The sequence below is a fragment of the Petaurus breviceps genome, unplaced genomic scaffold (genome assembly GCF_028583685.1).
Source record: "Petaurus breviceps papuanus isolate PSGF00001 unplaced genomic scaffold, PetGlider_PUasm1.0 229, whole genome shotgun sequence".
Lineage (NCBI taxonomy): Eukaryota > Metazoa > Chordata > Mammalia > Diprotodontia > Petauridae > Petaurus > Petaurus breviceps.
In genome coordinates, this window is record NW_027185903.1 from 37,775,848 (window position 1) to 37,793,066 (window position 17,219).

At 34.7% G+C, this 17,219-nt stretch overlaps 1 protein-coding gene across 4 annotated transcripts in view; it reads right to left on the reverse strand.

Moving 5' to 3' along the window:
* The window catches only part of DDX4 (DEAD-box helicase 4), a 69,318-nt gene that overhangs the window by 50,638 nt on the left and 1,461 nt on the right, over nucleotides 1–17,219 (reverse strand). Inside the window, exons 3-6 of one of the 4 annotated variants that reach the window (XM_069096492.1) lie at nucleotides 10,139–10,216; nucleotides 7,133–7,213; nucleotides 5,915–5,965; nucleotides 2,774–2,830 (exon numbers count right to left, since the gene is read on the reverse strand). In XM_069096492.1, the coding sequence (XP_068952593.1) occupies nucleotides 2,774–2,830; nucleotides 5,915–5,965; nucleotides 7,133–7,213; nucleotides 10,139–10,216 (267 nt within the window). Of the gene's footprint in view, nucleotides 1–2,773; nucleotides 2,831–5,914; nucleotides 5,966–7,132; nucleotides 7,214–10,134; nucleotides 10,217–17,219 lie in introns of all 4 variants that reach the window. The other 3 variants (XM_069096493.1, XM_069096494.1, XM_069096495.1) reach the window with 3 other exon arrangements.

The following is a 17,219-nucleotide window of genomic DNA, read 5'->3' on the forward strand; positions in this document are numbered from 1 at the left end:
CATAATTAACCTTTACTTTTATTATTCCATTTCTAGAATTCACAGCTTTTCTCTATTCTTTCTGTCCTTCAGATAATCTACTTCCATCTGTTCCCTTTCCAAAGATTATTCCCCAAAATTCTTAAGTGTATGCTTCTGTATTGATACTTCTACAAGGTGTGAGAAAATCTAGAATAGATTTATCACCTCCTTACAGCACATTAATACTAAGTCATCCATTACTTCTTACATGCATTCAAATCCAGACTACCCAACAGCTTCAGTTGCTTGGTCAATGTGCACATCAAAGGCTCTTCCCTGTTTCTAGAATTCACAACAGGAATAAATTAAATTTTCTGTCCACTGAAGAACAATCCAGTCTCATGATGGATCACTATGCTTGCTTATACAAAACAGTTAATTTTGGTGACATATCACAATTTCCCTTGCATCACATTCCAGCTTCTTATATTCCTTGTCTTTGTTGATTAGTCTCACACAAGTTGAACTGGTGTTTGTTTTTATGTAAACTGCCTCCTCCTGGCTGCTTGCATGATTCCTTAATTAGAAGCTTTAAAATTTAGTTACACTTCCAAATGAGTTAAATTTCATATTCCTTTCTATCTGTCCTGTCAAATCTATTGACTTGTATTCTGACCTTAATTTATCATGCTTTTGGACAGTATTTTTCTTTAAAGTTCCCTGAAAACTGGAGTAACATCTCATCCAGGATTACTTCACAATTGTGAAACTCCTTTTCCCTCCTCCCAAACAGCACTACCAATGTTATCTATATTTTTTTAATATAGATAACTAATACCTACTAATACTAATACTTTTTTAATATAGATACTAATACCTACAATACCATCTGATATCAACTTTGATACTATCTAATTAAATCCAGCTAATTCAGAAGGTAGTATCCTCTCTGGTTTAAGTTTTTAAAACTTAAACCTTTTAAAACTTTTCTTTTTAAAAAAGAAAAATACTATTTCAAAGCACATAAATCCTGAGCTCCAAGTTTAACTGTGCTCTGAATATAACTGTTAGTGGTAATATTAAACCAGAGATGTTTGTGTTAAGCCAACTTTTACCTTTTCCCCCTCATTCTAAATGTTCTACAAAAAACAGAGACAAACAATATAGGTCAAAGGTAAGATTTGTTGGAAAATCTGGTGACCACAAAAGTAGCTCTTTTTGTTCTCCAAATTCAGGGATTCTAATTATGTTGTCACTAAGATTATTTGGCATTGATTCTGAGATGAAAAATTCCCAGTTATCCGTAATGTTATCCAAAATCATAGTGCCTAGAGAAGTGGTGACAAGTAGGCCTGTACCTACATCTACATACCTCCTTGGCAGTTCATCTTGGTACTACCTTCATTTGTACAGAGTTTACATTCTGCTATGAAAGGGAAGACCACAGAAAGAGAAAGTAAAGATACACTTTTGGAAAAGGGCAAAAATAAGCACAGTACCACTGTCAATCACCAGATATTATCAGCCAAAGTCTTTATTATCTTCTGGTTCCAGTTTGCCATATACATGATCAGTATAGGTCTGCTTTTCTTCAAACCAGTCAAATTATGGATTATGGATTATAATTCCTACAGCTGATAGTAATTCAGTGTCATTTGTAAATTATATGATAATAACAATAATGATAATAATAATTTAACAGTGTTTATATAGCACTATGGGGCAGGCACTGTGCTAAGTGCTTTACAATTATTTTCTCATTTAATCTTCACAACAACCCTGGGAGGTAGGTGCTCCCATTATTCCCATTTATAGATGAGAAAAGTGAGGCAAACAGAGGCTGATTTGCCCAAGGTCACACAGCTATTAAGTGTCTGAAGTTGGATTTGAATTTAAGTCTTCCAACATTACAGGTCTCAGTTTCTATGGTAGCTATGTTCAAAACTAATGAACACTCAAGACTACTGATTCTAAGTTATTTCCAGCAAGAATGTATCAGCATCCTTCATAGTTTCAAAAATCAAGAGCTCTGCTAAAAGGATAGGCTAGAAGTGAAGTGCATCTTTATCCATAGGCCATATTCCACCTTTCACAAAGGAAAACTCTGTGCTTCTGAGTTATCTTTCAGAGACTTAAGGATCGAAGTGTTGGCAATACTCAATACAATTAAACTACTGAGCAAATGTGAAAGGAAAGAAATGTGAAGAATCATTTCTTATTCAACAAAGGTTTGAATCTAAGCTTAGATACGTACTAGTTGTATAAGCTTAGAAAAGTAACTTTAAAACCCCATATAAATATTACTACAGCTATTGATACAAATCTCTATTCCTACAACAGCATAAAGATATAGCAATTCTACATAAAATCTTTCCTCATTATCAATACTAAAAAAAAATTTGAATGGTTGAATTTCGTGGAAGACTGTTGATCATCAGCAGAAAATAACTTGCTATCATGCATCGTCAGAGGCAACGTCAACTTAGGCTCACCTGACAAAGACTCATTTGATCTCAAGCCTATAAAAGGTAAAAATACTGCAAAAGACTTAAGAAGTAAAGTTCCTGTAAATTCAGAAGCAGAAGGGCTAGATATGGTCAAAGGCATATTGTTTTCTTGCAAAGGTTGTCTTCACCACTAAAACTCATTTCTAGTCTGTTCTAAAATCAAAGTTCTGCTACAATATACCTACGTAAGGGTTTCAGGGGAGGGAGGGTTGTGTATGAAAAGTAAAGTTTCTCTCACCTAGAATGAATTCAGTGGTATACCACTATAAGTCATAAAAATGTAACTAAACATAAAATATTCTTACCACCTCTCCTGGTGAATGCTCTGCTCCTTGTCTGATTATCTTCATATTCATTAGATTCTTAAATGACAAATGAATATATCATAGTTAAGCAATACACATAAAAATCATTAACTTTCGAATGAAATTGTTATTTCATTGTTTGTGACGTAGCCCACTGCAGTCTTAATGTGTTCAATATGGTCATGTCTACATTTCTTTAATATCAATTTTTTTCTAAATTTTTAAGAAACATTGCCTTGGTATCTCAAAAGCTACACCAATTTTTCCAGTAATTTCTTAGAATGCAGGAGAGGATTAGGTAACAGAAATATATAGCATAGATGATCTTTAGGGTGTTTTGTTCAACTTGAAATTTTTCACCTCTTCCCTATGTAATTACAACATAAAATGTGATCAATCAGTTTAAAGCTCAAATAGTTTCTTTTTCACAACACCCTATTGGCAATTTAAAGTAAAATATAATTTATTTAATTCTGTTTTATTAGAGCAAAGAATCCTTAGCTGTTTATTAGCGCTGACAACAAGCATATAAAGTGTTGCTGCTGACTCCTGTTGGAGTTTGGTTTTTTTTTTTTTTTGCTTTTTTGGAGGGGAGAGGGTAGGGCAATTGGGGTTAAGTGACTTGCCCAAGGTCACACAGCGTGTGTGTGTGTGTGTGTGTGTGTGTGTGTGTGTGTGTGTGTGTGTGTGTGTGTGAGAGAGAGAGGCTGGATCCAAACCCATGTCCTCCTGACTCCAGGGCCGGTGCTCTACTCACTGTGCAACCTTGCCGTCCCTGGGGTTTTTCCCCCCACAAAGAAAAAAGGACCCAGAGAATGTGATCCAATGGGGTGACAATTCACTACTAGTAGAGAGTAAACACTAGATGAAATTAAGTGATAGTGGTTACACTGGAGCAAGACAAAAAGAACTCTAACAGAGATTAAGAAGGGAAAGTAGATAAAGCAACCCTTGCAACAATCCATGATCAACATGGTTTTAAGCCAGTTAGGTCCACAGAAAAAAATCTTCTAGTTTAAAACCTATACCTCTCCTCAACATGCCACTGAGATCAAGACAATTCTAACCAGACATTTAATTTCTGATTTATCAGAGGCTTAGGGGGGCAACAAAAGGAAATCAGTATCTTACAGAAAAGGAGATAATGGTCTCAAGCTGATTCCATATTAATCATTTAAGAACATATGGATCATAGAAAATCATGCTTATCTATAAAAGAGATCCATCTTGCCCTACAGGAAAGTCAGAGTGGGAATGGGGGAGGTAATAGGAGAGAGCAGACTGGGGGAGGGGGTATACAGTGGGATCGCTGTTTTGGAGTGGTGGGTAGGGGAAAGACTGGGAGAAAATTTGTAACTCAAAATCTTGTGGAAATGAATGATGTAAACTAAAAATAAACATAAAGTTTAATTTTAAAATAAATAAACTTTAAAAAATTAAAAAATAATTCATTAAAATTCTCCCCCAAGGTCCAAATGTCAATTCTCTATTGCTGTTGTTTAGTTGTTTTCAGTGGTATTCTTTTTTTTTTTTTTAAAGCAATCGGGGTTAAGTAACTTGCTCAAGATTACAGGGCCAGTTATTTCTGGGTGTGGCGCTAAGTATTGGAGCCCAGATTTGATCCCCAGGTCATCCCAACACTGGAGACAGTGCTCTTACTCAGTGAGCCACCTGGCCGCCCCCAAGCAATTGGGGTTAAGTAACTTGCTCAAGTTTACATGGCCAAGTGTTTCTGGGTGGGTGCTAAGTGTCTGAGCCTGGATTCGATCCACATGTCATCCCGACACTGAAGCTGGTGCTCTTACTCACTGTGCTACCTGGCCGCCCCCCAGTGGTATTCTTGACCCAATTTCAGGTTCTCTTGGCAAAGATACTGCAGTGGTTTGCCTTTTGCTTCTAGCCCATTTTACAGATGAGGAAACAGAGTTAAATGAGTTGCCCAGGGTCACACAGCTAGTAAGTATCTGAGTTCAGCTATGAACTTAGGAAGATGAATCTTGCCCACTCCAATCTTGGCACTCTAATCCACCACACAACCTGGCTGCCCCAATTTTCTATTAGAGATACACTATTCTTACATACGTTGCTACAGGCATAGAAAGATCAGGTCTTAACACTGCTTACTTGATTCACTAGGTCACCCTTTTATGATCATTCTTCCATGAATTCCTCTCCTTTTCAAGCTTATTTTACATACCAACGCCAAAAACTTGAGTACGGCCAAAGTATATTTGAAATTTTCAGTATTAATTAGCAATCTTACAGACAGTGATGATTTCCCATGATCTATGTGCTCCTTAATAATTAGCATAAGGTCGATCTAAAACCTAAAGTTTTCTAAACATCAAAGTTAGATTTTTATTTTTTAATCCCTAGTGTCATTTTGGTAATACAACATATTGAAAGGGTTGTATCCACAGATTAGTTTTATCATCAGAAATTTAGAAGGGATGCAGGGAGTTATCTAGGTCAACTTCCTCATTTTTTTTTATAAGCAATCGGATTTAAGTAACTTGCTCAAGGTTACACGGCCACTTATTTCTGGGTATGGTGCTAAGTGTCTGAGCCCCGGATTCGATCTCCAGGTCATCCCAACACTGGAGCCGGTGCTCTTACTCGATGAGCCACCTGTCCACCCCTAACCTCCTCATTTTAGATATAAGGAAGCCCAGAAAAGTGATTAACTGACATTTAAAATAGCACTTTTAATTTGCAAAGCCTATTTACACATATTATTTCATTTTAATTTCATAACTTATCCATTGATAGAGGTGACAAAGGTAATATATTTAAAAGATTAAAAAACAGATGCTAATTGACTTGTTCATAGGCACACTATTAAGTATCAGAGGCAGAATGTAAAATCAGATCTTCCTCATTTCAAATCCATCATACAATTCACTAAACCACACTGCCTATGCAGACTGATCTTCTACAACACAAAACTATAAACCTTTTCCAGAATAGTATTCTTCAATTTTCACTGAGAGGAAAAAGTAATTTCAACCTCAATTTTTTAAATTATCTCAGCAAAGGTAAGCTGGGATACATAGAAAAATGTAGCCATCTCTTAACTTCTCTTCAACATATGGCCTAAATTTCACACAACAGAACCATTCACAATCAGAAGATTTAATTTACCTCTCCAAAAGCTAGAGCTATCACCTTCTTCAAATTTGTTACTTGAAAAACCTAGGGAAAAATACAAAAACATGCAAATTATTAGAATAGTTATTTGGTCTGTTATTCTGTTAATAAGTAGTCAAAACACAGTGCTTCTGGGGATAATAAGCGCTATCCTATCTCTTTACAACTACATATGAGCCATAGGTAAAAAGATCAAGGTGTCAGTGATATAATTACATATTTTATGTAATTCGCATATGAAAACTTCTAAGTGATTCTCAAAGTTTAATTTTTAGGCAAATACACAAGACCTTTCTCCCTAAACAAATAACCTTTTTGTAGGAAAAATGGAGATTAATTATGACAAAATATAAAATTAGTGCAATCTGAACTTATTCAACATGTACATATAGAGCACCACATACACACACATTCTCTATTAGAACAGAATAAGGTCAATTCGACTGTAATACTTGTACTGAAAATGTGAATTTGTTCCAATGAAATTGACATATTAGAGAATGATCTGAGCTTAACAAATTTTGTTTCTGCTTATTCTCAATTTTGTCTTCAAGAAACATCAAGCAAACTCAGAAAACTGCACTATTTCACAATAACTCACAAACTACAACCTTTCTAATACCTATTTCCACAAGCAAACTCGAGTAGTTTTCAATATAAAGTGCCATATTTATTGTAAACCTTCTAAGAAACTAGGAATTGTGGACTGAAGGTGTCTAATATACTTCCTTACTCCACCTTCCACCGTGACTGAGGCCCAGGTCATAGTACACTGAGACCCTGCCCTCACCCACAGCAACTCAACTTTGCGAATCCACATTTGGAGCCCTGTAGGAACCCCAGACACTGAGAAGTAGCCCAACACTGCTGACACTATCACTATTTATTGTAGTATTTGTGTATTTCTTAAAAATTTAAAATGTGCAAAACTGTGCTGTTTTTATTGGGTTCCTATCTTTTTTTATGTGTCACTGAAGAAGTTTTTGAGTGTTGCACTCTCAGAAACCCCATTTTTCCCATACGTTCTATGGGTTTTATTGGACTTTATATAACACAATCATCATTTTTAGGAACATATTAATTTATTATAGAAGAACTTACAAAAAGAAACTATTATACTGCAACCCTCTACCTCTATTATCCATACATTAGTAAAATTTTGGAGTAACTATCATATGTCTAGCAAGTAATTACTCATGACCAGGTCATTACCTCTGTTTCCAAAACCCTTTCCAGGTCCAAATCCACCCATTGTGGACAGATTTTCTCTCTTAGAAGACTGATCACTGGCATCTGCAGAAGTTCAAACAGAATTAAATCCATAATACATTTTTAAAAATCTCTTTAGGTACAGCAAGTAGAGAGTCCTGAAGTCAGGAGGACCTGAGTTCAAATCCGGCCTCAGACACTTAATACCAACTAGCTGTGTGACCTTGGGCAATTTCCCTGCCCTCCCCCCTCCAAAAAACAAAAACAAAATTTCTTCTAAATGATCAGTCAAAGGTAGGTGTTCTACTAACTCTACAAAGTAAAACAAAAGGCTCTGGAGCAAACCTGAATTTAAAATAATATTAAACTTATTGCTACTGCATAAAAAAAAATTCCACAGATGAGCTCTGTAAATACCAAAGTTACTATACAAAGAGAATTGGAAGAAATATCAAAAGTCATCTAATCCAACTTTTTTCCCCAGTATATCAACCCTTCTACAAAAAATCCTCCAACAAGTTAAAGATACCAATGACAAGAAGACTCTTACACTTCAAAGGAGACAATCCCACTTCTTCTGTAACTATGATTATTAGTTTTCCTTAAACTGAGGCAAAATCTGCCTCCATATCAATTCTACTTATTTATCCCAGTTTTGCATTCTAGGACCAAAGTTAATTAAGTCTAATTTCTCTTCCATTAGAAACTCCTCAAATATTTGAAGGTTATTTATTCAGGTTAAACATATCAAGTTCCTTCAACCAACTTTCATAATTCTTAGCTTTGAGTCCCCTCATCACTTTGGTCATCTCTCTTTGAACATGCTTCAAAATCAAAAATATCAAAAAAAAATTAAGGGAAAACAAACTAGACTGCTTAACACTAAAAACAGAAGAGAAGCTAAAGATGTATAGTAATTTATTTTCTAAGTACCAACTATGTATAAGCAGTAGTTAAAACGACAAAATAAGTCAACCAAGCCCTCCTAAAAACTGAAGCATATCATCAAACTGTTGAGAGTTTAAAATGGAAAATATATAGACAGATGTTTACACACACATGTACATATGTGTGTATGTCCCCTAGTTCAAATATCTTATTTTAGAGATGAGGAAAACTGAGGTCTTAGTGAGATGGACCTGCTTGATATCATGCAGCAATTACTCAAACTAGGAATTAAACCTAGGCAGCCCCAGCATCCTTTCCATAAATTTCTTTATATTTTGTGAAATCAAACAAAAGGTATGACAATTAGACAACCATTAATCTTTCTCAAAGATACTAATTAAAAAAAGATGTTATTGAGGCTATCAAGTATGGGTTGGCCCTCCAATATTCTAATTCTGTTGCTTCTAACTCTATAATACTATAATTCTAAATTACAGGAGTGAATGGCATTGACCAGAAGTTCAATTATGCTAATTCAACCTAGGACATCTGAGAAAGTTTTCTTTTAAAGGTCTATCTATCTGAATATTTAGGAAGCTATGGGTAATTTAGCTCACTCTGAGTTGGGCAAATTTTCAATTATACATTTTCTTTTTCTATATAAACATTTTACCACCTTACAAAATTCATGCTAGCAATTTCCCTCAGCTGCATTACCAAAATATTATTTATTACTCTTATTCTTTGGGGAAAAGTAGGAAGGCTGGAATGTGACTTTAATAAGTTTACAGACTTAGGAATCAATGTGTTTGATCATAGTGTCTTATTAAAAAACTTACACTTGTGATCATTTTGATTTTTAAAAAAGAACAGCAAGGGGCAGCTAGGTGGCGCAGTTATGAGTAAAGCACTGGCCCTGGAGTTGGGAGGACTTGAGTTCAGTTCCAGCCTCACAAACTTAACACCCACACAAAAAAACTAGCCATGTAACCTTGGGCAAGTTACTTAATCCCAACTGCCCTCCAAAAGGCAAAAAAAAAAAAAAAAGAACAGCATTAACTTATGAGTGAATTATTATTTCCTCTGGTAGTCTGAGGACTAGTTCTAAAAACAAACAAAAAAAAAACACCCTCTACAACTTCATACTTAGCTGATTATGCCTCTAAAAAATCTCCACTTCTTTCAAAATGCCATACAAAAAGGTACACAATCTTCCTTAAGCTTCCAAAAAATGTAAAAATTCTCAGAAAGGCCTTTATATAGGTAGAAAGTATTTCTATCCACCAATTATATCTTATCAAATATTGCACAGTAAATGACACGAAAAATACTGGGCTAAGTGTTCCCACTGCCTTTCATTTCATTATAACAGCATTTACTTTATATTGTCAAATGTTCAAAACATTTTAAAATAAAATTATACTTTAAGTTTTTTATGTTGCTTTGTGTCAAAAATTATTCCTTAATACTTATTATAAAAAAGCATTATATTTTATTCAGTTTGTCTTCTGTCAAAACAATCACTATTACAAAAAGAATAAATAAAAATTTTAACTTATGAAATTACTCTTTCAAGGTGTGGAAACAGAAATTCCTTTTACATAGTCTAGAGTAAATAAAATATTCTTTCTTTAAATAACACAAAGCTGACATTCTTAGTTGGGGTATTTTAAGACAATTTCATAAGTTCAAGAAAGATGAAAAACTAATGGTTTGATAATACCAATCATCATGGTATACAAAGTGAAAAGAAATGCTTGGGCAAACATGACTTATAAAGTGGGAAAATTAGTATCACTTCACATCTATTTAGCAATTTATAGCTTATGGAATATTTTCATTTTCATTAATTTATTCTATCCTCACAATAACCCTATGAGGTAAGAAGGTAAGCACCTAGACCTTCTCTAGTATGTCTGTCACTAAACATTTAGTAATTTAATAGTTTCTTTTAACTAAAAGAAAAAACAATAATTATACAAAAAATCAATGTCACATAGCTTATCATCAACAAAAAACACAAACCAACTCCACCAAAAACAAAACAGAAAAGCAATGTACTCACTATCACTCTCTCTACTACCTACCTGTTCAGCAGCCATACAAACATTTGATACATACCTCTGTTTCCCAAACTACGTCCAGAAGCAAAGCCACTTCTCATGAACTGATCTCTTCGGGTAGGTGCATCACTGATTTCTAATGCAATTTACATTTGAAATAAATTTAGAAAGAAAAAAAAAGACCTTCGATTAGATGTATATAGGTACTGCTTAATAATAAGTTAAAGTCTATCCAAAATTAAATTGGCTATATAATACATTTATAACCACAGAAATTCCCTCAGACAGGATTTCAAAAATTAGATGAGAAAATTATGGGGGTTTTTAAATCAAATTTCCTTTATAAAGTCATATGTTGGTTTTATTTTATTTGGGTTTTGGAGGGCAATTGGAGTTAAGTGACTTGCCAAAGGTTTTTTGTCAGCTAGTTTTTTGTCAGGTGTCTGAGGCTGGATTTGAACTCTGGTCCTCTTGACTCCAGGGTCGGTGCTTTATTCACTGTGCCACCTAGCTGCCCCCTAGTCATATGTATTGTTAAGCATAGCAATGGGGAATTCTGAAAGCTAAAATTTCTGGAAAATGTTTATTTCAAATATCCATCACCTATGCTCCCTCCCCATGGTGTCCCAACTCCTTTTATCAGAATCCACATCAGTGTATTTCTTTCCTTATGTTATTAGATATATTTGGATATTCTACAGTTATAATTACTGTGTAGGAAATCAATCAAAAAAATTTTAGTGCCAACTAATGAGAAAGGCATTGTTATCAGGTGCAAAGACAAAAGTAAAATGTCAAGCTCCCTCAGTGAACTTACATTTTATCAGAAGGGAGAACATTCCAGGTATGGGGAAATACCGATACAAAAGCACAGGGTCAAGGAATGAGAATGTCATGTATAAATAATACCTAAGAAGGTAGTTTGAGTAGACCACAGAGTGCATGAAAAGAAGTAATGAATAAAGCCCAAAAGACTGGGGCCAGGTTATGAAGGACTTTAAATGACAGAGGAATTTATATTTAATCCAAGAGGTAAGAGGGAACCCTCATTTTTCTCCTAAACCTAGTCTTCATACTTACTGTGATCTCTGGTCATGCTATCCATCCCTGCTCTGACCTCACTTTCCACTACTTATAATTGACTGTAGCATTAACCAGTTCAACCCCTCACTGTCTTCTTCACTTGAGTCCCTTGTCCATTTGTCCTAAATACCACTCAGGCCTTAACAAACTTCAACAATGAGTTACCTCATCATCTGTTTTCTCTCTTTCTAGCATGCTGCTAAATATTTCCAAAGGAAATCACACAATCATGCCATCAGGTCCACTACAAATATGTTACTTTCAACTATACCCTTAATACCATAGAGCAGTTCTTTTACTCTTGTTTGATTGGATGACCCATTCCCCACAATTTATCCAAACTTTCCCTTCCTTCCCCATCCCTGCCTTTATTTTCTGAGGTCCTCTTTTGTTACCCTACCAATAAATCAGGGGATATCCATCATGAGCTCCCTTTTGTCCCCTCAAGACCTCTTAACATAATCTCCTATTTTTCTTTTCCTTTGCTAGACTCTGAGGAAGACGTCACTGTTCTTGCCAAGGACAATTCCTCTACTGCATTTGATATCATCCTTTTCTTCTCCTTTAAGAGTCTGCCTCTTTGGACACCTTTATCTTCTCTACTTGTTTCCTTCCCTAAAATTTTGCTCTTCTCCTCCACCCTTATCATTCAATTGGCCATCACTTTCTCAAGCTATTGCCCTGATTTTCAACACTTCACAACCCAACTTCTAGAAAAATTATCTATACCTGTTATATAGAGAAACTATTTAAAGACACTTTCTAAACTTCCAATCACTTCCCCAAACTTTGCAATCTTCTAACACAACCACTTAATTGAAACTACTTTCTTCAAAGTTACCAATGATCTCTATATTGCTAAACGTGCTGGTATGTCTTCTCCAGTTTGATACTTTACTATCCTTTTCCTGATGAGCACGATCTTCTCTGTCATGTTTAAGTACATTGCTCTCTCCTGGTTTTCCTGATTGTTCCACTTCAATACTGATTGCTACATCATTATCAATAGTTTATCCCCCACCATTTTTCTTCTCTCTATATATACTTTCAATGATCTTATCAGTTCCCAGAGGTTCAATTAACATTTCTATGCAGGTAACTCTGAAATACATATATCCAGCTCTGATCTCTTTCCTAAGTTCAGGTATCCCTAACTGCCTGCTGGCATCTACACCTGGATGTTCCATGAGTACCTCAAATTCATCCCATACAGAAGTGTTTATCTTCTTCCCTAAATCCATAGCTCCTGTAAGTCTTTCATTAAGGATACCATCATTCTTCCACAGTTTCGGTCATCCTTGACTCTCCCCCTCTTGCCAAGTCATGTATTATACCTCCATGATAGTTTTCAAATCCCTTTTCTCCACTCAAATGACTACCACACTTGTTAGGCCTTTATTAATAACTCAGACTATTAATAACAAAAGTCTTTAAACTGAAGGTCCAGCTTCCAGTCTTTTCTCTAATATATCTTTCACACAACTACCCAAATAATTTTCCTAAAGTGCAAGTCTTACCATGTCATTTCCTAGCTCAAAAATCTTCAGTGGCTTCCTATTGCCTCTAGAAGAAATTGTAACTCTTTAGCTTGGTTCCAAAATTTAGAATCTTCATAATTTGGCTCTTATCTATCTTTCTATATGTTTCTTACATTACCCCTTCCACACACACTGCACAGCAGCTAAACTGGACTACTTGCTGGTATCCTATCCCTACCTGAAATATCATCCCTTCACATCTCAGTTTCTTAGGAACTTAACCTACTTGAAGGCTCAACTCAGATGCTATGTCTTAAGGAGGGCTTTCCTTATTCTCCCCAGTTATTTACCTATCTCTATGAATTCTTTATTTGGCCTAGCAGAAGTTCCAGAATGACAGGGACCTCTTTTCTGGATTATCTTTAAATCCCGCACAACTGGCAAAATGCCTTTAACATAGCAGACACTTACTAAATATTTGTTAAATTTAAGCAATCAGAGCTATGTAACTTCAATGTATTTCCACCTATAAGAAATAATATTAGCTTAGATCTTAGACTCCTAGAGGTCAAGGTCCGGGTTTATTCAATTCCCTAGGAGCAAGCAAATAAGTACTTAATAGTATTTTATAAATTTATATTTAAAATAAAATGAAAGTAGTTTTATTTCAGTCCATGAATTACATTAATTAAAAAGTGGACAGAAAATACTTATGTTTCTGTTTCTCATAGTATGCCATCTTCTACCTCCATGCCTTTGCAAAGGCCATCCGCCATATCAGTTCAATAATGATGACTTATGACAAACTGCTAATACTTTAAATATAGCTTGTATGATCAAAGAGAAATATAAAGCACTGAATGACCTTGGGAGGGATCTTTAAAGATATTTTTTTGCAACTCAGTTCCTTGAGCTCTTATCCTGAATTTGATATGGTATTCAATTTAGTGCTCAATCTCAAACTCAACTAGGTTCAAAATTTGCCAAGACCAAAAGAGCAATTTCTCTAAATATAAGCTAGAGATATTTTCTCTTGCTTGGGAAGATTGGCTCCCTTATTAAAATACCCAGATTATAATTAGCAGAATAACGTGCATGAATAAAAACTCCACTAAAGCTAAAACTCCACTCAGTTTTAGATGATAGATTTAACATGTACCATATTAACGAAAGCATGTAACATATAGTTGTATATTTTCAGAACACCTACCTCAAAACAAAATGAAAGCAATAAAGTAACAAACATCATTATCATAAGTGATCCAATCTTTAAAAGATTGAATACATGCAAACTGCTGAGATAAATGTTCTCCAGTGCTTAAGTCAAAAACAAACACACCCTCATGGCACAAACTCCAACACACTAGTCAAAGGCAACTAAGCATTTCCGAATATGCTCTCTTCCCTTACGTATTTTTTCTTTTTTCTCCTCTCAATCTTAAGACCTTTTTAAAAATCCATATCCTAAGAACTCTTTCAAAGAGTTCACTGACATGGTTTAATCCTTTTGTGCTTACGGCGAATAAAAAAAAATTTCTTACTGGTTTCTTGCCCTTATAGTAGCACTAGACTAAGAGTAGTTAGCAAAAATAGGCAAATTTCAAACGTATCAATACAAGAAGGATTCAAATATAAGCACATAATGTAATGCAACAAGGATTGGCCTCTAAGTTAGCAGAATTGTAGGTTCAAATAAGGCTAAATAAAGTCACTTAACTAGAGTTTAAACTTCCTCATATATAAAACAGGAGTAATGCTTTTACTACCCAACAGTCGTGAAAACACTATATAAATGAAAGCTACACCGATGAACATAAGACACAGCAATATCTAAGACTTCAGATTCTTACAACCATATTACCCTTTTATATGCCACAGAATATTAAAATCTAGAATGAAGGAGATAGGCATAAAATAAATACCAAAATTTACATTGGACTTTTTAAAAAGCTGCTAAGTGATTTCTTCACAACCCTGTGAAGATGGGGAAAAGCCACATGGCTTCCCAATTATTTCTAATGAGGAAATAGAGTCAAACGAATTAACTTACTTGCCCAAGAATAGATGGATTTCAGATTGTAGATAATGCACTCAGTTTAAACAGAACTTTGTTTTAAAATGCATTTTAGATGTCCGAAAGAAAAAAAAAGTATTTTTTCCTTTAAAAAAAATACAAATAAGCTTACTCAAGGAGGCAGGAATCTGTGAGTAGTTACTGATAGCTCTTAAATTGTCTATTCAAATTAGTATCTAGACCAGTTTCAAAAGGAGAGCTGAAGGGATAAAAATTCTCATGACTGGAAAGAAACCAATACCAATTTGACTGAGCACCAGGGAATAGTACTTTGGCACAGTTGTTTGGCTCTGATTTCGTGACAAGTTAAGAGGGGGGAAAAGGACAGTAATTAAAAGTACAAATGTGGCTTCTTCCCTTGAGATATTAAAATGGAAGAGTACCAAGCACGAATACCAAGGTTTGACAAACACCTTTCATTACTGAACTATTCTGAAACCCATAAGCACCAAAGGCACAAGGTATGGTTCAGCAGAAAGCATACTAAGACACAAGCAAGTCCCAAAGATCTGCCATTCGTATGATTCTTGGGTGTATCATCTGACAATTATATAAATGTAAGCCGATGTTATTAACATCTTAGTCCCATTTTTTTTCATCTGTAAAACAAAGATAATACCTATACTACCTACCTTACAGTACTGTTTTCAAACTTTTTTTGCTGATGATACAATTTTATTTGCCATATAACACTGCAAAACACTGAACATTTTACTACAAAAAAGGGTTGGGTCTTCAGATCTATTACTCAGATTTAGGGATTCCTCCATCTCTCTTTCCCCTTCCCCACAATCTTCTTCCTTTACTTCACCAGGACAGAGGAGGAAACAGCTTTGCACCTTTGAGGGCTAGAATGCTATTTTGGCGCTCCAACCCACCAATGATGAATGAACAAAAAAACAAACTATAGCTGGAGGTGGGAAAAGCACTGCAGACATTATTTACTATTATAACTAAGAAGGCATTTGGCTAAAAACTGGATCAGAATGAATTGTTTTTTATCACCCTTGAACCTGGGCCCAGAGTTGGATTAGACTAAGCAGTTACTAAATAGTCCAAATTTAATTTAAAAAAAAAGGAACAAAATATACCTAGGTATGCATATGTAGAGTAAGTATTACTCTATAATTATTCTTTAAATATTAAAATCTTAGTAATTAGTAATTAAGTTAATAAGTATTAGGTGCTTAGTATTTTAGTGAATAATCTCTTTTTACTAAAATGCGAAAACTCTTGATTTTAGAAAACTGATTCCCAGAGAAGCAGTGATCACACTTCTAAGTTAACAACAGAGCTTTTATAACACAAGACACTTACCAAGAATCATTTATTTGAAAGTTTATTAAGCATCTATTATGGGAATACAAAAATTTTTCAAATGATAATAATCCTTGCACTAGATATTATGTTTTACTAGAATTGGAAGGGGAAAAAAAAAGAACACAAAAAAAATAATACAAATTGAGGAATCATGAGGAAAAGAAGATCTATCAAGAAAATGCTTTTGAAATTTTGAGTGGGAGGGGAACACTAAAGAGACCATAAATGTAGATCTAGAAGAGAATAGAAATCATTTAGTTAAATTTCCTCAGATGAGTAAACTGATCTGGAAAGGTTAAGCAGCTAAATGGCAGAGCCAGTTTTTGAATCCAAATCATGTCCTTTCAAATCCACTCAATTCATGTGTTATTCATGAATTTCTTCTATAAGTAGTCACCTAGGCTCTACTTAAAGATTTGTAATGATGGTAAATTCATCTCTCAAGGCAGTACATTTTACTTTCAAATAGTTATATTAACAAGTGTCTCCTTACAAAGAGCTGAAAACTCTCTCCAACTCCCACCCATTGTTCCTATTTCTGTCCTATGCAGTCAAGAAATTTTTAATACATTATTCACATGAGAACTTTTCATGCATCCTAAAGAACACTATCTTCAATTTCCATTAATCTCCTTGTCCAAGGTAAGTGTTCCCAAACTCTTCAATGAATCTTAACATGGCAGTTTCAAGTTCCTTCACCACCCTAGACGCAATAATTTTAGCATTGTCCTTCCTAAGATAAGGGAACCAGAACTGAAATATTCCCCTGAAAGACTTGAAATCTAGTTGAAAAGACACATCAAATGAATCATGACCATAAAGAGAATAAGAGAGTTTGTATGTGATTAGTGAATTCAATCACATTATTCTGAAAATATCTCTTCTTCACAAAAGGAAAGGCATTTTCTAATTTGGGTTATTTTTGGTTAATAGTTGTAATTTCATCACGGTAGAAAGATCACAGTGAGCAAGCTTCCAATACTCGGACAGACTAGCAACTGTTCTGTAACTTACAGTCTGAAAAGAATTACCTGAGGCACTGAGAAGTTAAGTGATTTGCCAAAGGTCAAACAACCAATATGTTATCAAAGGGAGGATTTGGGTTAACTTGTCAACAACTGTCTCCTGATGTGAATCCCTTAAAATTAAAGTGCTTTAATTGCCTGGCAAGTCCAACAATAATT